Source organism: Oncorhynchus mykiss, chromosome 8 (genome assembly GCF_013265735.2).
Source record: "Oncorhynchus mykiss isolate Arlee chromosome 8, USDA_OmykA_1.1, whole genome shotgun sequence".
NCBI classification, from domain to species: Eukaryota; Metazoa; Chordata; class Actinopteri; order Salmoniformes; family Salmonidae; genus Oncorhynchus; species Oncorhynchus mykiss.
Genome location: NC_048572.1, coordinates 32,302,217 through 32,322,473, shown reverse-complemented (window position 1 = coordinate 32,322,473; position 20,257 = coordinate 32,302,217). Strand labels below are relative to the sequence as shown.

The following is a 20,257-nucleotide window of genomic DNA, read 5'->3' as shown; positions in this document are numbered from 1 at the left end:
AAACATAATCCAGGTTGAATCAGGAATTACCCAGGGTATCTGTCTAGGCCCCTTGCTTTTTTCAATCTTTACTAAAGTTGATGCTACTGACTTTAAGTAAAGCCAGTGTCTATGTATGCAGATGACTCAACACTATACACGTCAGCCACTACAGTGACTGAAATGACTGCAACACTTAACAAAGAGCTGCAGTTAGTTTCAGAGTGGGTGGCAAGGAATAAGTTAGCCCTAAATATTTCTACATCTAAAGGCAGTGTATTTGGGACAAATCATTCACTAAAACCTAAACCTCAACTGAATCTTGTAATAAATAATGTGGAAATTGAGCAAGTTGAGATGACTAAACTGCTTGGAGTAACCCTGGATTGTAAACTGTCATAGTCAAAACATATTGATACAACAGTACCTAAGTTGGGGAGAAGTATGTCCGTAATAAAGTGCTGCTCTGCCTTCTTAACAACACTATCAACAAAGCTACTACTGTTAAGTCGTTTGGTCAGGTGCCACAAATTTAAGACATGGCAAAATGCGTAGGATTTGAAATTGTATTTTTTTTTTTCGTCAACAAGAGTGGTTCTCTGTTCACTGTACATTTGATACTTTTCCCATTGTGTTTGGCCAAAGAGTGTTGCCCTCTTTATGTGGGTGGGTATATACTATAGCTCCTGTTAGTTTGTTTCACAATAAATGTATACAAATGGATGAAAAAACACCACACTACAACAGCATTTCTAGCTCATAAAGGTGGAATCTATATGTTGAGTTTTTTCCCCCTAAAGTGTTGCCCTGAGTTTTTCTGTGAGTTATTAGCGTACATTTTTCAGGACAGTTGTAGTTTGTTTCATTGCCACGAGGTAGAGAAAAAGGTATGGATTGCGCCTTTAATACACCAAACATTCAATCACAATGAAAGACACAATGTATACACGAGGTCACTCAAATCTAATACCGACACATAAAACAACCAGGAAAATTGCCTAGAACTAAGACAGGCTAATGGAGTTTTCACATTATGAAATTCGGTTCCATGGTTCAGTTCCCTGTAGCATTTGTGAGAATTGTACAGAATAAATGTTGCTTTCAAAAGAACCCGAAAAGAACTGATTTGGGATGTGATCAGCACGACGCACATTCTACATGACGTTAGCGAGCTAGCTTGTTTACAACGGGCAAAAAAGTTCCACGCGACTGGTCTTGAATCCTGGACCCATTACTCATGCAGGTCCAGGATTAATTTCAGCCAGGGTTTGCTTGTGTTTCACACATGCTTTATACCGTGGATCAGGGTACCAAACACTCCAGGAAAATATCGTAAGGGGATATGGGAATTCATCACTTTAGAAAGTGTCAAATGTCAACAGAGAATATGTGGACGTTCCATGGGAGTTCTCTAACTGGCACAATGGAACAAAGAGAAGGATGTGAATCATGACTGCCCATGGAACGCCACACACGCACCACAACATTGATAGTGACTAAACCACACCTAGACACTAAATATCATTTTTCTTGTTCTATTGGTTGAGGTGAACGGTAAGGTTGACATGTTTTGTTCTCATGAATTGTTGTAGTGAATATGTGTCCTTGAACTATTTGGTTCATTAAAGGTCTTTGTAGCCTAGTTGTTCTAACTTTATGATGTCCATGACATGTTTAGGCATGTTTTCGCTGGTAAGGGAAAAGATACAGGATTTTATTCCCCCTTTACTGTTTATTGGGACATGGCACAATCTGGCCTACCCCTCCCAACAGAGGCCCAACCTCTATTTCCCTTTCATGCTTTCTAATCCTGCCGTAAGGGTGTCCAGAAGAACTTGTTCTCTCCCTTCGTTTATAAGACTTCGTCACTGTTTCTTATCGCTTTATTGAACTGATGAGTACCAAAAACCCAGAGAAATGTTTCACAGGTGCACAGCTCACATAGGGAGTGTAAATGAATGACATCCCCGCAGGTCTGAATACAGCATGACAAGAACAACCTGTTCACCGGTAAGGCATTATCTTTTCCTTTGACAGCTACAGGCTTTCACTTATTGGTGCCTTATTGAGTGCAGCTTTGAATGGTCATGTAAAAGTCTATACGTCTATAATTAAGTGTTTTTAGACTAGAAAAAGTCAACGAAAATCAATATTAGTCAAGAATAAGACATTTCAACATTCACCAGATGACATTGTGACAAACGAGACTAGTGGATCAGTGCAGCAAAGGGGTATAAGATGAAAGGACATTTTTATTATTGACTTCAGCACAATCCTGAGGTAGCCAGGTACATGGGCACGTTTCCTCGTTGTCCCTTTTGAATCTAATCTGACTAAACCATTCTCATTGTTCATGTTCCCATTTGCATCAACTGTATTTGTGGTTACTCTCAAATTAAAAGAGAGTGTTTAATCTGCACCTGCTTCTTTTCTCATACTTTCTCTCTGTACACAAAAGCTATTTAACAACAGTTAAACAAAAATCTTCATTTGGTTTAATTTCTTTGAGTGTGAATGATAATGTAATAATGTGTTTTTCCTCTCTTCACAGGTGCCAAAATGCTGTCAAGTACTTTCCTTACAGGAGCTTTGCGTATCTTCCTGGTAGGGATCCTCTGTCTAGGAGGATTTGTGACACTGTTTTTTATGTATTACAAATCAGCTCTGGACTGTACTCCCCAGCCTCATTACTCAAAGCGACCTGAGAACAGGTCCTTGTCTAAGCAGCCAGAGCCAGAAAAGCCCATCATGCTGTTGTGGTTCTGGCCTGAAAACCGCAGGTTTGATTTTAGCGATTGTGCCACTTTCTTCAACATTGATGGCTGCCACCTGACAGATGACAGGTCTCTGTACAACAAGGCAGATGGTGTGCTCATCTTTCACAAATCCATCAAATACGATTTATCCAACTTGCCTCCATCACCTCGACCACCATTCCAGAAGTGGATTTGGTATCATGTGGAATCACCTACAAATACAATTAGGATACCTGGTCTAGATAACCTTTTCAATTTAACCTTGAGTTATAGGGAAGACGCAGACATCCCTGTGCGTTGGCGCTTGACCGTAAGGAAAGGCCAGGGTGAGGACTTTGTGCTGCCCAAGAAGGATAAATTAGTTTGCTGGATTGTGAGCAACAATGACCCTACCACTGGAACAGGGGTAAGGCACAAATATTACAGAGACCTTGTAAAACACATTAAGGTGGAACTCTTTGGCACAGCCTTTGCTAGATTCTTGAAATATGAGGACTACTACTCAACACTCTCCAGCTGTAAGTTCTACCTCTCCTTTGAGAACTCGGTCCACAAAGACTACATCACAGAGAAGCTAAACGGACCACTTGCAGCAGGAACAGTGCCAGTAGTATTGGGCCCACCGAGACAGAACTATGAAGACTTTGTCCCAGGAGATTCCTTCATCCATATTAATGACTTTCCCGATGCAAAAGCCCTGGCGGAATTCCTCCTCAAGTTGGACAAGGATGATGAGGCATATCTGCGCTACTTTCAGTGGCGTAGAAACTTTTCTGCTCAGCAACATCTGGTTCAACTGAGTCAAGAGTTCATTCAAGCTATTTGCTATGCCTGTGACCACATAGGCAAACATTGGGAGTACAGGGTTGTTCACGATGTTTACAAATGGTATTTTGGTTAATCAGTCACTTACATCCTCATCGGTGTATGTGCTGTTACCACTATATTACCCTCTTCTCTCCGTGTACAGTATCATGTGGAATTTAGTCACACCCAGCATCCCACATTAGCAACGTTTACACAGTGCCTTTACGACCTATTGCACTACTTGTAAGATAAGTGTACCTGGTTGTTTTACTGTACTAGTGTCATAGCTAGGTATTTAAGTATCCAGAACCATTCAGGCTCTTATCTTTATAACTACCGAACAACTAACCTCTGCACTATTTATTGTCTGAATTACTACCTGTATGTGTGTTTTATATCTTTACACTCACACATTTTGAGCTGAAATAATTAAAGGGTAGTTCCACCATTTTTAAAAATGATCTCCAGCACAATACCAGTGTCTACAAACGTGAAAACAGAGCATTTCTAACTGATGACATCATCAATTTTCAAACACCATGAGAGTAGTTATTGTAGGGTAGCTTCTGTCAAACTAACTTTCACACCTCGTTGATTGGGGAGGGGGGCGGGACTTCTGCCTAGGATTTGAATATCACACCCATTGTTCTGAGTGGCCGGGAAATTACGACCTGATGTATGTAAGCATCACACCCATTGTTCTGAGTGGCAGGGAAATTACGACATGATGTATGTAAGCATCACACCCATTGTTCTGAGTGGCCGGGATATTACGACATGATGTATGTAAGCATCACACCCATTGTTCTGAGTGGCCGGGAAATTACGTCATGATGTAGAGTATGTAAACATCACACCCCTTGTTCTGAATGGCTAGGACTTTAATATCACACCCAGGTTTGACTTCACGCCAGGATGTAAATATCACACCCATTGTTCAGAGTGGCCGTGGCATTACCGCATGTTGTATGTAAACATCACACCCCACTTTTTTGATTACAGTATATCGGATGTGAGGAGGGTCCTAGTGTCTGTGTGCAGACGTGTAAAAGTTGCTGATCAAGGTATTGTATTGGGGCCTAGTTGCTTCAAATAATTGTTTCATTAATAAACAGAGCTGTGAATTTAAAACATGCAGGGTTCATTTAATTCTAACCAGAAAATTGTTTGGTGATTAAAACAATACCAAACATGAATGTTATATTTTAAATTCGGGAATTTTTACCTCGGTTTGCGTGCGTGCGTATGTGTCTGTGAGGAGGGAGTTAATGTATGGGGGTCTAGGCATGCGAGGTCAGGGTGGCGTCTGGGCATGATGCCTATACCATTTTCCTTAACCAGAGAGAATGCTTGAACTTGTAAGAGGTGTGTCAAAGATCAATGATGTACAAATAAAGCACGATTATTAAGACATCAACTGCTTACATTACAGCAGACAACATCTTGAGCATTGACTCTTGGGCAGCATCCAGTCAGCCAACTCTATTCCATCACTGAGCAGAAAACACCTGTAGACAGCTGTAAGTACATTTTCCCTTGGTTGTTAATTTATTTGATATTAGTTACGTTTTTAGATGCATCTTAATATACACCAACTGGTTTGTTCATTTTTTTAAACACCCATCATTGTTTTTTTTATCAAATGTCTGGGAGAACACTCATTGGATCTTTTCAATACAGCTCCTAGAGACCTTACACAAATCTTAGAGTACAGACACCTTGTTAAATGTGTTTCACTGCTTCATCAAGGGTGTAATATCTGTCATTTCAACATGATTTTATTGTCTTTATCGAGATAGCTGAGAACCACGGACATGTGCAGCCAACAACTTCAGAGCCTTTGTTATTTGTCTGCTGGTGGTTGACAGGGTCCTCATTGTATTCAAACTGGTTAGGTTTTAGGCCTCCTATAGCATTCACACCTGGCCCTGTGGGGAATCAACAAGCAGCTGGCTGGACTTCACAGGACCCTGGAAGTTCATTTTTGAATTACTTTGGTGCAATTTTTACAAGTATGTGGAACATTTTCACAACTCTAAGCACAAAAATGCAATCAGATCATCGAAATAGCTCATGCGTCAAAGCACATTTTCATTTGACTGAGTACAACAAACAAATTCACAAAGTCACTTGTTCACTGCACCAAATGACACTTTCAATTTGGATACATACTCAATCTAAGTATCTGCTTTTCAAAATACAATATTCACTTTATTTTTATATGATTTTCATAATTTGTTAACAATACAATGAACTATCACTTAATTAAACTGCTCAAAACTGATAACTACTGAACCAAAATTACATAGTGCATAGTTAACGTACAGTGCCTTTGGAAAGTATTCAGACCCTTTTCTATGAGACTCAAAATTGAGCTCAGGTGCATCCTGTTTCCATTGATCATCCTTGAGATGTTTCGACAACTTGATTGGAGTCCACCTGTGGTAAATTCAAGTGATTGGACATAATTTGGAAAGGCATACTCCTGTCTATATAAGGTCCTACAGTTGGCAGTGCATGTCAGAGTAGAAACCAAGCCATGAGGTCAAAGGAATTGTCCATAGAGCTCCGAGACAGGATTGTGTCGAGGCACAAATCTGTGGAAGGGTAACAAAAAAAAATCTGCACCATTGAAGTTCCCCCAAGAACACAGTGGCCTCCATCATTCTTAGATGGAAGACGTTTGGAACCACCAAGACCCTTCCTAGAGCAGGTCGCCCGGCCAAACTGAGCAATCGGGGGAGAAGGGCCTTGGTCTGGGAGGTGACCAAGAACCAGATGGTCACTCTGACAGAGCTCCAAAGTTCCTCTGTGGAGATGGGAGAACCTCCCAGAAGGACAACCATCGCTCCAGCACTCCACCAATCAGGCCTTTATGGTAGAGTGGCCAGACAGAAGCCACTGCTCAGTAAAAGGCACATGACAGCCTGCATGAAGTTTACCAACAGGCAAACTCCCAGACCATGAGAAACAAGATTCTCTGGTCTGATGAAACCAAGATTGAATCTTTGGCCTGAATGCCAAGCGTCACGTCTGGAGGAAACTTGGCACCATCCCCAAGGTGAATTATGGTGGTTGCAGCATCATGCTGGAAGACTAGTCAGGATCAAGGCAAAGATGAACAGCGCAAAGTACAGAGAGATCCTTGATGAAAACCTGCTCCAGAGCACTCATGACCTCAGACTGCGGCAAAGGTTCACCTTCCAACAACGACCCTAAGCACACAGCCAAGACAACGCAGGAGTGGCTTTGGGACAAGTCTCTAAATATCCTTGAATGGATCAGCCAGAGCCCGGACTTGAACCCAAAAGAACATCTCTGGAGAGATCTGAAAATAGCTGTGCAGCAACGCTCCACGTCCAACCTGACAGAGCCTGAGAGGATCTGCCGAGAAAAATGGGAGAACCTCCCCAAATACAGGTTTGCCAAGCTTGCAGCGTCATGCCCAAGAAGGCTCAAGGCTGGAATCGCTGCCAAAGGTGCTTTAACAAAGTACTGTGTAAAGGGTCTGAATACTGAATACTGTAAGTGTGATATCAGTTTTACATTTGAATACTCTGGGGAAGGGTACCAAAACAAAATCTACGTTCGTTGTAAGGAGGAGACCAAGGCACAGTGTGGTAAGCGTACATACTTCTTTAATAAAGAAGTAAGACTGAACAAACTAACAAAACGACGCATGACGCAAATATGAGTAGTGCAGACAGGCAACTAAACATAGAATAAGAACCCACAAATACCCTATGGGAAATAGCTACCTAAATATGGTCCCCAATCAGAGACAACGATAAACAGCTGCCTCTGATTGGGAACCAATTCAGGCCACCATAGACCTACATATACCTAGACTTACAAAACCCCCTAGATATACCAAAAACCCTAGACAATACAAAAACTAACATACCCACCCTAGTCACACCTTTACCTGACCAAAATAATAAAGAAAACAAAGATAACTGAGGTCAGGGCGTGACAAATACATTTCCAAAAATGTCTAAAAATGTTTTTTGCTTTCTTATCATGGGGTATTGTGTGTAGATTGCTGAGGGGAAAAAAATATTGAATCCATTTCAGAATAAGGCTGTAACGTAACAAAACGTGTAAAAGGTCAAGGGGTCTGAATACTTTCCAAATGCAATATATATAGTTTTATAACTGCTGAACACCGTACTTTTCTATATTTTCATCTCATAAATGTAGTGATTTGGCATCAATATATGTTGGAAGGTAAAACCAAATCAGATGGATGTGGCTGTAAGTACTACATCATATGACAAAGTGGAAAGAGTCACTTTGTGCTACCATTTGAAATTACAGTGTTGTGTACAATGCACTGCTGACATACCTGGGTTATACATAACAATATATTCCACTCATTATCTGAATTTCATTGAGACACTGTGAGCATAGAAACAGGCAATACTGTATAAATTGACCAGGCACATTAAAAAAAAGGTTATCTTGCACAATGTTGCATAGAGCAGAAACGGCATACAACACAGTGCTACATTTTTAAAGTAGCCAACTGTTTTACAATACCCCTACTTCTGATGATTTGTCCTACGTATGTACTGTATAAGGATAATGAAACTGAAACGGACATATTTCCCAACCTGCCATTTGATACAAATTATGCCAAGTTATAGTCAAGTATTGTATGGAAACTGATATTTATCTATTCAGCACTTCAAAAATAACAGGTTTGAACAGTGTATCTTGTATTTTTGCTATTGGATTACATGGTAGTGAAAAAGACTAAATGGTGAGCCGATCATTAACTACTGGGTTTTCCATATCCGTCCCCATCACTAGTAAATTGTTTATGTTTTTTCGGGCCCTTTACCGCACCGCTGATGTCTTATTTATTACCGAACAGTCGTTTAGACAAAACACAAAAGTTGTTATAAAATCCGTATTCAAATGATTCCATACGGAGAACAGGCATATATGCACTTTTCTGTTTTTTTTTTTTACTGTTTGGATTATATTTATTTGTCTTTTTCATAATCGGTTCGTCTCAGGGTGTTGTTTAGATATGGATTTTGCGTGAATTGCATTTTTATTGCATGCGTTCATTAAAAGTTTTTCATAACACATCCTAGGAATAATTTTGACACACAATTTTGAGACAAATAACCTAAAGGTGAAACAGGGAGACACTAATGGTTTATATATTACACATATCCAGAATGCTCATTCTGACAATTAACAAGTAGCTTTTAAAGGACGTTACAATATATATTTTAGTTATCGATACAGTATGTCAGGACTGTACTACTACACTAACACTACACTGTAACATACTACTAATGTACTTGTTATGGTGAGTGAATGAGGACCCAAAAGCGAATCAACTTAAACAGAGCTTCTTTAATTACCAAACATAGGTAGGCTCAGATGGACCGGCAGATTCCGACAGGACAGGACAAGGTTACAGCAAACATGACGGCAGTCTGGTTCAGGCATGAATGACACAAACAAACATAGGTAGGCTCAGATGGACCGGCAGATTCCGACAGGACAGGACAAGGTTACAGCAAACATGACGGCAGTCTGGTTCAGGCATGAATGACACAAACAAACAAGAATCCGACAAGGACAGGAGCAGAAACAGAGAGAGATATAGGGACCTAATCAGAGGGAAAAAGGGAACAGGTGGGGAACGGGGTGAATGGGTAGTTAGAGGAGACAAGGGACAGCTGGGGGAAAGCGGGGGAGAAAAGGTAACCTAACACGACCAGCAGAGGGAGACAGGGTGAAGGGAAAGGACAGAGACAAGACAACATGACAGTACATGACAGTACCCCCCCACTCACCGAGCGCCTCCTGGCGCACTCGAGGAGGAAACCTGGCGGCAACGGAGGAAATCATCAATCAGCGCACGGTCCAGCACGTCCCGAGAGGGAACCCAACTCCTCTCCTCAGGACCGTACCCCTCCCAGTCAACTAGGTACTGATGACCACGGCCCCGAGGACGCATGTCCAAGATTTTACGGACCCTGTAGATAGGTGCGCCCTCGACAAGGATGGGGGGGGGGGGGGGGGAGACGAGCGGGGGCGCGAAGAACGGGCTTAACACAGGAGACATGGAAGACCGGGTGGACGCGACGAAGATATCGCGGAAGAAGAAGTCGCACTGCGACAGGATTAATGACCTGAGAGATACGGAATGGACCAATGAACCGCGGGGTCAACTTGCGAGAAGCCGTCTTAAGGGGAAGGTTCTGAGTGGAGAGCCAAACTCTCTGACCGCGACAATATCTAGGGCTCTTCGTTCTACGCTTATTAGCAGCTCTCACAGTCTGCGCCCTATAACGGCAAAGTGCAGACCTGACCCTCTTCCAGGTGCGCTCGCAACGTTGGACAAAAGCCTGAGCGGAGGGGACGCTGGACTCGGCGAACTGAGATGAGAACAACGGAGGCTGGTACCCGAGGCTACTCTGAAAAGGAGATAGCCCGGTCGCAGACGAAGGAAGCGAGTTGTGGGCGTATTCTGCCCAGGGGAGCTGTTCTGACCAAGACGCAGGGTTGCGAAAAGAAAGACTGCGTAAGATGCGACCAATAGTCTGATTGGCCCGTTCTGCTTGACCGTTAGACTGGGGGTGAAAGCCGGAAGAGAGACTGACGGAAGCCCCAATCAAACGGCAAAACTCCCTCCAAAATTGAGACGTGAATTGCGGACCTCTGTCCGAAACGACGTCTGACGGAAGGCCATGAATTCTGAAAACATTCTCGATGATGATTTGTGCCGTCTCTTTAGCAGAAGGAAGCTTAGCAAGGGGAATGAAATGAGCCGCCTTAGAGAACCTATCGACAACCGTAAGAATAACAGTCTTCCCCGCTGACGAAGGCAGTCCGGTGACAAAATCTAAGGCGATGTGAGACCACGGTCGAGAGGGAATAGGAAGCGGCCTGAGACGGCCGGCAGGAGGAGAGTTACCGGACTTAGTCTGCGCGCAGACCGAACAAGCAGCCACGAAACGACGCGTGTCATGCTTCCGGGTGGGCCACCAGAAACGCTGGCGAATGGAAGCAAGCGTACCCCGAACGCCAGGGTGGCCGGCTAACTTGGCAGAGTGAGCCCACTGAAGAACGGCCAGACGAGTAGGAACGGGAACGAAAAGAAGGTTCCTAGGACAAGCGCGCGGCGACGGAGTTTGAGTGAGTGCTTGCTTTACCTGCCTCTCAATTCCCCAGACAGTCAACCCGACAACACGCCCCTCAGGGAGAATCCCCTCGGGGTCAGTGGAGGCTACTGAGGAACTGAAGAGACGAGACAAAGCATCAGGCTTGGTGTTCTTAGAGCCCGGACGATAAGAAATCACGAACTCGAAACGAGCGAAAAACAGCGCCCAACGCGCCTGACGCGCATTAAGTCGTTTGGCAGAACGGATGTACTCAAGGTTCCTATGGTCAGTCCAAACGACAAAAGGAACGGTCGCCCCCTCCAACCACTGTCGCCATTCGCCTAGGGCTAACCGGATGGCGAGCAGTTCGCGGTTACCCACATCATAGTTACGTTCCGACGGCGACAGGCGATGAGAAAAATACGCGCATGGGTGGACCTTGTCGTCAGAGAGGGAGCGCTGAGAAAGGATGGCTCCCACTCCCACCTCTGACGCGTCAACCTCGACAACGAACTGTCTAGAGACGTCAGGTGTAACAAGGATAGGAGCGGATGTAAAACGATTCTTGAGGAGATCAAAAGCTCCCTGGGCGGAAACGGACCACTTAAAGCACGTCTTGACAGAAGTAAGGGCTGTGAGAGGAGCTGCCACCTGACCGAAATTACGGATGAAACGACGATAGAAGTTCGCGAAGCCGAGAAAGCGCTGCAGCTCGACGCGTGACTTAGGGACGGGCCAATCAATGACAGCTTGGACCTTAGCGGGATCCATCTTAATGCCTTCAGCGGAAATAACAGAACCGAGAAATGTGACGGAGGAGGCATGAAAAGTGCACTTCTCAGCCTTCACAAAAAGACAATTCTCTAAAAGGCGCTGGAGGACACGTCGAACGTGCTGAACATGAATCTGGAGTGACGGTGAAAAAATCAGGATATCGTCAAGGTAAACGAAAACAAAGATGTTCAGCATGTCTCTCAGGACATCATTGACTAATGCCTGAAAGACAGCTGGAGCGTTAGCGAGGCCGAAAGGAAGAACCCGGTATTCAAAGTGCCCTAACGGAGTGTTAAACGCCGTCTTCCACTCGTCCCCCTCCCTGATGCGCACGAGATGGTAAGCGTTACGAAGGTCCAACTTAGTGAAAAACCTGGCTCCCTGCAGGATCTCGAAGGCTGAAGACATAAGAGGAAGCGGATAACGATTCTTCACTGTTATGTCATTCAGCCCTCGATAATCTATGCAGGGGCGCAGAGACCCGTCCTTCTTCTTGACAAAAAAAAACCCCGCTCCGGCGGGAGAGGAGGAGGGGACTATGGTACCGGCGTCAAGAGCTACAGACAAATAATCTTCGAGAGCCTTACGTTCGGGAGCCGACAGAGAGTATAGTCTACCCCGGGGGGGGGGTGGTTCCCGGAAGGAGATCAATACTACAATCATACGACCGGTGTGGAGGAAGAGAGGTGGCCCTGGACCGACTGAACACCGTGCGCAGATCGTGATATTCCTCCGGCACCCCTGTCAAATCACCAGGCTCCTCCTGTGAAGAAGAGACAGAGGAAACAGGAGGGATAGCAGACATTAAACATTTCACATGACAAGAGACGTTCCAGGAGAGGATAGAATTACTAGACCAATTAATGGAAGGATTATGACAAACTAGCCAGGGATGGCCCAAAACAACAGGTGTAAAAGGTGAACGAAAAATTAAAAAAGAAATGGTTTCACTATGATTACCAGAAACAGTGAGGGTTAAAGGTAGCGTCTCACGCTGAATCCTGGGGAGAGGACTACCATCCAGGGCGAACAAGGCCGTGGGCTCCTTTAACTGTCTGAGAGGAATGTCATGTTCCCGAGCCCAGGTCTCGTCCATAAAACAGCCCTCCGCCCCAGAGTCTATTAAGGCACTGCAGGAAGCTGACGAACCGGTCCAGCGTAGATGGACCGACAAGGTAGTGCAGGATCTTGAAGGAGAGACAGGAGTAGTAGCGCTCACCAGTAGCCCTCCGCTTACTGACGAGCTCTGGCCTTTTACTGGACATGAAGTGACAAAATGACCAGCGGAACCGCAATAGAGACAGAGGCGGTTGGTGATTCTCCGTTCCCTCTCCTTAGTCGAGATGCGGATACCTCCCAGCTGCATGGGCTCAGCACCCGAGCCGGCAGAGGAAGATGGTAGTGATGCGGAGAGGGAGGCGACGGAGAGCGCGAGCTCCTTTCCACGAGCTCGGTGACGAAGATCAACCCGTCGCTCAATGCGAATAGCGAGTTCAATCAAGGAATCCACGCTGGAAGGAACCTCCCGGGAGAGAATCTCATCCTTTACCTCTGCGCGGAGACCCTCCAGAAGACGAGCGAGCAAGGCCGGCTCGTTCCAGCCACTGGAGACAGCAAGAGTGCGAAACTCAATAGAGTAGTCTGTTATGGATCGATTGCCTTGACATAGGGAAGACAGGGCCCTGGAAGCCTCCTCCCCAAAAACAGATCGATCAAAAACCCGTATCATCTCCTCCTTAAAGTCTTGATACTGGTTAGTACACTCAGCCCTTGCCTCCCAGATTGCCGTGCCCCACTCACGAGCCCGTCCAATAAGGAGAGATATGACGTAGGCGACACGAGCAGTGCTCCTGGAGTAAGTGTTGGGCTGGAGAGAAAACACAATATCACACTGGGTGAGGAACGAGCGGCATTCAGTGGGCTCCCCAGAGTAACACGGCGGGTTATTGATTCTGGGCTCCGGAGATTCGAAAGCCCTGGAAGTGGCCGGTGGATCGAGGCAGAGATGGTGAACCTGTTCTGTGAGGTTGGAGACTTGGGTGGCCAGGGTCTCAACGGCATGTCGAGCAGCAGACACTTCCTGCTCGTGTCTGCCTAGCATCGCTCCCTGGATCCCGACGGCTGAGTGGAGAGGATCCGAAGTCGCTGGGTCCATTCTTGGTCGGATTCTTCTGTTATGGTGAGTGAATGAGGACCCAAAAGCGAATCAACTTAAACAGAGCTTCTTTAATTACCAAACATAGGTAGGCTCAGATGGACCGGCAGATTCCGACAGGACAGGACAAGGTTACAGCAAACATGACGGCAGTCTGGTTCAGGCATGAATGACACAAACAAACATAGGTAGGCTCAGATGGACCGGCAGATTCCGACAGGACAGGACAAGGTTACAGCAAACATGACGGCAGTCTGGTTCAGGCATGAATGACACAAACAAACAAGAATCCGACAAGGACAGGAGCAGAAACAGAGAGAGATATAGGGACCTAATCAGAGGGAAAAAGGGAACAGGTGGGGAACGGGGTGAATGGGTAGTTAGAGGAGACAAGGGACAGCTGGGGGAAAGCGGGGGAGAAAAGGTAACCTAACACGACCAGCAGAGGGAGACAGGGTGAAGGGAAAGGACAGAGACAAGACAACATGACAGTACATGACAGTACTACTATCCAAGATGGTAACCCTTGAAAATGACTGATAAGTGCCTAAACTGGAACGCAGTGGCAGTACAGTAAAATTGTATAAATGATGTCAGAGCTCAGGCCCTGCGCTTCACAGCGTTTTGGGGGTTTTGGCTGACAGCTGTTCTGAACTTGAGCACCGCACTAAACAAGAAATTATCCCCATCCCTGCCACTAATTTGGCAACTTTAGCAACAAACAAAAAAATGTTAGCCAAAAACAACAAACAAAAAAATGTTAGCAAAAAAATGCTGTAAATTAAGAGGATTCAATGTATTTTGAAAGATGAGATGTAGAGGGTTATAATACTGCTTTAATGTCATATAAGTAAACGAAACACACCCACGAGTCCAAATAAGCACTTCACATTTCCGTATCATAAAGCTCATGTCATATACAGTGTCAACGTTTTTTATCACTATGTTTGATGTAGTTAGTTACAAAATGACATGGCATCAAAACCCTAGCTTGTTCTGAACAGAATGAACAGCAGCAGGGGCCCTATGACATCATGGAGAAACCAGGCCCAGTGACATACAGGATAAACCAGCCAGATCAGCCGTAAACGGGAGCAAGTGTATAACATTAACCTTTTGAAAAAGTGGGAGGAGGATGATGTTACCGTGGCCTACTGTATGTACAGAGCTTGCCGAGGAAATGACACATTTTTACAACATCTCAGGGTAAGACCGTACTCTCCAACAACTCCAAGAGGTAAGACACTTCATTGATCAGTACACGGTTGTCTTTTCCTATTTGCCAGGGTGAACAGATATGCTAGAGCACAATATCCGTACGCCAGTTGGGAAGACTGTACACGTGAAGCCGTACAGGGTCAGTGAAGCTTGTCGCAAAGCCATCCACACTGAGGTCAAAAGGATGTGTGAGTTGGACGCCATAGAGGAGTCAAAAAGACCATGGGTCTGCCCCATCATCCTGGTATCCAAGCCAAATAGTACACTGTGCTTTCTTTTGGCATTCACGGCCCCAGCCACCTTTCAAAGACTGACCAAATCGGGACTTTGCTGCGGCCTACCTGGACAAAGTGGTAATGCAATGAGACGTGGGAAGACCACACGGAGAAGGTAGGCCGTGTCTTGGGTTGTCTCCGACAGGCAGGCCTGACAGCCAACACAAAGAAGTGGGTGTGGCACCGTGAGAGGCGTGAGCATAGGTGTGGCTGAAGGACTCCCAGTGCAGCACCATGGACAGAGGCACTGGCTGCAGCACAGTGGACCACGGCACTCAGTTCAGCAGTGTGGAAGGCTGAGTTATCATCAACACCAGGCCAGCCGAAGACAGCGCCACAACTATGCTCACCCAACACACCTGTGCAGGATTATATAATCAGCACACCTGCAAGGCATTCCCTAATCAACTGACTGGCACAAGAGTGCAGGCTGGACATCACTCAAGTGAATCAGTTAGGTAGACGCAGCCAGTGTGCCTACTCTCCCACTTACACCGTGTTTCTCTCTCTCTCTCTCTCTCCTTCCACAGGCTCCACAGAAGGAGAGTTACGGACTGGGCCAGTGAGGCCACAGCACCGCAGGAGACTACAGGTGACCGCCATCTTTAACCACCCTCTCGCTTGAACAGCTTGTGGACTAGAGTGCCAGAGACACTAAAAGCTAAAGTAAAAGCATCTGGAAATGGAACTATTTTGTTGTGTGTTTACTCATTGCCGCTTGTGTAGTCAGGCACAACCACTCTTCCCGACAGGCATTAATTGGTAGATGGGTTAAAAGAAAAGCAGACATTGAATATCCCTTTGAGCATGCGGAAGTTATTAATTACACTTTGGATAGAGTATAAATAAGCCCACTCACTACAAAGATCCAGGCATCCTTCCTAACTCGGTTGCCGGAGAAGAAAGGAACAGCTCAGGGATTTCACAATGAGGCCAATGTGGATTTTAAAACAGTTAGTTTAATGGCTATGATAGGAGAGAACAGAGGATGGATCAATAACATTAGTTACTCCCCAATACTAATAGAGTGAAAAGAAGAAATCCTGTACAGAACAAAAATATTTCAAAGCATGCATCCTGTTTGCAACAAGGCACCAGAGAAATACTGCAAAAAAAGTGTCAAAGCAATTAACCTTTTCTCTATACAATGTGTTATGTTTGGGGCAAATACAACACACTACTGAGTACCACTCTCCATATCTCCAAGCATAGTGGTGGCTGCATCATGTTATGGGTATACTTGTAATCGTTAAGGACTGGGGAGCTTTTCAGGAGAAAAAAGAAACGGAATGGAGCTAAGCACAGGCAAAATCCTAGAGGAAAACCTGGTTCAGTCTGCTTTCCACCAGAGACTGGGAGATTAATTCACCTTTCAGCAGGACAATAACCGAAAACACAAAGCCAAATCTACACTGGAGTTGCTTACCAAGAAGTCAGCGAGTGTTCCTGAGAGGCTGAAGTTTTTACTTAAATCTGCTTGAAAAACTATGGGAAGACCTGCAAATGGTTGTCTAGCAATGACCAACAATCAATTTGACAGAGCTTGATTTTTTTTTTTAATAATACATTGGCAAATGTTGCACAATCCAGGTCTGGAAACCTCTTAGAGACTTACCCAGAAAGACTCACAGTGGTACTCGCTGCCAAAGGTGATTCTAACATGTATTGACTCAGGGGGTTTAATACTTATCTAATCACGATATATTCATGTTTTATTTTTCATAAATGTTTTACAAATGTTAGGGTGGGTTGCACCAACATGGATTAACTATGAAACTGGGTTAACCTATCACTTTTTCTGGTGTTATTAGAGACTTGTGGAGACTCTGACGTGAAAGTACGTATCGTTCTTACTCTTCTCAACGAGCAGCGGGTGCTGCCGTGGGCTCCACCCCTGTCCCAAAGCACTCACAGGACTCACACTCACAGCAGTCCCTCCCAGCTGCAGTGAGAGCAGATGTTCACCCCTCCGTGTCCAGACTGCAAATGAATTGTGCATGCGGGAAGCTTCCGCTGGCTGATCCCGTCCTGGCTTACATTCAGGGCGGGATGTAAATGTAAAATGTGCTTTGTCTAAAATAAATCACTGCATTTGACTCACACAAGCTCAGTCACTTACTCACCTTGTCCACTGTGTGTGTGCCTCTCTGTGACATAAGCTAAACGTCTAGCTGGCTAGCTCATCATGTCTGTCTAAACTGTACACTCAAAAATACAGAAAGGAGTGGGAATCAAACCCTGAATTCAAAAGCCTTTGAATTCAGGGTTTGATTCCACCTCCTTTCTGTATTTTTGAGTGTACAGTTTAGACAGACATGAAGCCATTTATTGGAGCCGTTTATTGGTTGAAGCCGTTTATTGGAGATGATACACGGGCATACTGCCTGTATCGTAAGGCTGATTTCTACACCAAACTTAGTGATGTAAAAAAACACAACTCAAAAACATACTCAAAAGCCAAAGCCTTATAACAGTTCCACCCAAAACAAGCTGCCATTTATGGTTAAAAAAGTTTACTCTCCAAAAAAGGCTGAGGCCACCATGGCATTAGCTATCGCTGAACACTGTTCCATGCTGGCATGTGATCACATTGGAGAAGCATGTAGAGCTGCTTTCTCAGACTCCACTGCTGCTACCCACTTCAAAATGCACACGACAAAGTGCACAGAAATTATTAACGGTGTTCTAGCACCATACTTTCTGAAAAAGATGGTCGCAGATGTGGGTGACCGGTGCTTCAGCCTCCTCCTTGATGAGTCCACGGATGTTAAGTGTTTCTAAGTACCTGGGGGTTGTGATAAGGTACTTTAGTGACACCAAGCAGACAATTGTATCAACATTTCTGGGGCTTGTTGAGTTGGAGGGAGGAGATGCCAAATCTATAGCCCGTGCTGTTATGGCTTTCCTCGAGAAGTGTTGTCTTAAAAAAGAGAAACTCCTGGGGATAGGGACTGACAATGCCTCTGTTATGATGGGGATTAACAATGGGGTCCATAAGTGCTGAAGGAGGAGTATGGCCTCAAAAATCTGGTTCTTATTCGCTGTGTGTGCCACTCTCTGCAGCTTGCTCATTTGTAGTTCTAAACATGTTTAGGGTGTTTTTAACTCACTTTTTGTCTCTCCCACGATGTTATTCCTCTCTCCTACAGTGTCCATCACAATGACATGCACATGACCCATTATGCAAATTAGGCGATTAGCCAATAGCTACTTTCCTTACTGAGGAGTTGGCAACACTGCGGAGGCCCCCCTCTGGCTCCGGTCTGACCCTGCCCCTGCCTCTCCTCTGCTGCAGCACGCTTTCTACCTATTTGGGTCCCCCTCTTTTCTTTAATCCGCGTTGATCCATTACGTCTGTCGCATAAAATGGCCTATGTGTCTTTCCTTCTTTTTGACAGTTGTGTTGTCTGTCTTTTTATTCTCCAGTAACAGTTACGTTACTATAGTCCTCCAGCTCCGACAATAGTTTTTTTTCCGAAGCGGAGAAACGGTTACTTTTTTGAAGTGCCATGATCAGGTGGCTAACGGACAAATCATAAGTGGATAAATAACATTAAGTAGTGACAATAATAAATCATATTTTATGCTATCTAACTTGGTTTATAAACTAGCTAGCTACATGAGCTAACATTAGCTAACGAATTAGTTTTCTGTCTAGTACTGGCAAATAATGGATTTTATTTCAAATCAAACAACCCATGAGAATCTTTCACGATGGAGTTGCAGTAGTTCTAATGTTACATTGTTATTATTTTATCAAGGAACAGCAACTTTCTGGCCTCATTTGTCAAATTGGCTAGCTACTCCGTTTCAACTCACAAAATACCTCTTATATTGGTGTAACATGTCACTAATCATAGTTTAAAACCGGTAATCATAGATTTACTGATCCAGATTTAAAATTAAGTGGTGCGACACATCTTTGATGAATTATAAACATAGATTTACAAAACCTAGATTAGCTCTAATCCTAGATAAATTTAAAACATGTTGGTGCAACCCACCCTTAGATTTATTCTTCCACTTTGACATTAGTGCGTATTTTGTGTAGATCATTGACAAAAACATGACAATGAAATCCATTTTAATCCCACTTGTAACACAACAAAATGTGGAAAAAGTCAAGGGGTGAGAATACTTTCTGAAGGCACTGTAGACGTTAAAATGCCTAATGCCTATATAATGCCTATAGGTTTTTTAGGTTGTGAAGGTGGGGACCCCTGGAGGTAAATGGAAATGGTGTCTGTGTTCATGTGCTTTTACCATTTGAAAATAAACTTGAAAAAACATGTTTAAAAAAATAATAATTGCTGTTATGCACTTTTACTCTCCCCCATCCCAGTATGTTTCCAATTCCCACTTGATTCTGTAACTTATTCCCCTTCATGGAGCTCTGGTAGTTTCATGATTAAAGAAAATGGTTCTTTGGGATTCTATATGCCATCTTTAGGGGTGCCACACATGAAGCAAATGATACAACCCTTTAAAACACATTTTGAGATCATTGTAGGGTTTTTTCCTCCAGTACTTTGAATGGGGAATGGGGTTTCCACGGGAAATGTTTTCCTGAGGTTCCAACAGTAAACATGGGGGTAGGGCTTAGCGAAGGATCCATTGTGTATTATTTCAGAGTTAAAGCTGTCTGGAATAATACGCTTTCATTCCTCCCAAGTCATAAGTCTGCAACCCTCTCTCTCCGGCTCTTGTCACGTCCTGACCTTAGTTCCTTTTTTAGGTCTCTGTTTTAGTTTGGTCAGGGCGTGAGTTGGGGTGGGCATTCTATGTTTTTGTTCTAGGTTTTGTATTTCTGTGTTTGGAATGGTCTGGTTCCCAATCAGAGGCAGCTGTCGATCGTTGTCTCTGATTGAGAACCATACTTAGGTAGCCTGTTTTCCCACTATGATTTGTGGGTAGTTATTTTCTGCTTAGTGTTTTTGTTGCACCTTGCAGAACTGTTAGTGTGTTGTTTTTGTTCCAGTATTCATCTTTATTAAAATCATTATGAATATGTACCACGCTGCTCTTTGGTCCTCTTCCCCTTCTCCCGACGACAATCGTTACAGCTCTAGACCTATGGTCAGCAGCCATCCTCTCTATAGTCTCGAAAACCCTACTTTTGAAGTTTTGAACGTGATGATACAGTAGGTCTGGTTATTAGTTTGCCGT

General features: G+C 44.4%; 1 protein-coding gene across 3 annotated transcripts; it reads left to right on the top strand.

Annotated features, from left to right (window-relative positions):
* Positions 1–333: 333 nt before the first annotated feature.
* On the top strand, positions 334–16,332 carry LOC110529812 (4-galactosyl-N-acetylglucosaminide 3-alpha-L-fucosyltransferase 9-like). Of its 3 annotated transcripts, none has more exons than XR_005052857.1 (5): positions 334–1,989; positions 2,531–2,583; positions 4,545–4,606; positions 4,978–5,062; positions 15,622–16,332. XR_005052857.1 is itself a non-coding variant. In XM_036985297.1 (2 exons), the coding sequence occupies exon 2, from the start codon at positions 2,539–2,541 to the stop codon at positions 3,634–3,636; it is 1,098 nt and encodes a 365-aa protein (XP_036841192.1). In that variant the 5' UTR covers positions 334–1,989; positions 2,531–2,538; the 3' UTR covers positions 3,637–4,034. The 3 variants fall into 3 exon arrangements, 1 of the variants encoding a protein (XP_036841192.1); XR_005052856.1 differs by having other exon boundaries at positions 4,975–5,062; XM_036985297.1 differs by lacking the exons at positions 4,545–4,606; positions 4,978–5,062; positions 15,622–16,332 and having other exon boundaries at positions 2,531–4,034.
* The last annotated feature ends 3,925 nt before the right edge of the window (positions 16,333–20,257 follow it).

Excerpts from the sequence above, each read along its gene's own strand:
- LOC110529812 (XM_036985297.1), top strand. The coding sequence starts at position 2,539 with ATGCTGTCAAGTACTTTCCTTACAGGAGCTTTGCGTATCTTCCTGGTA.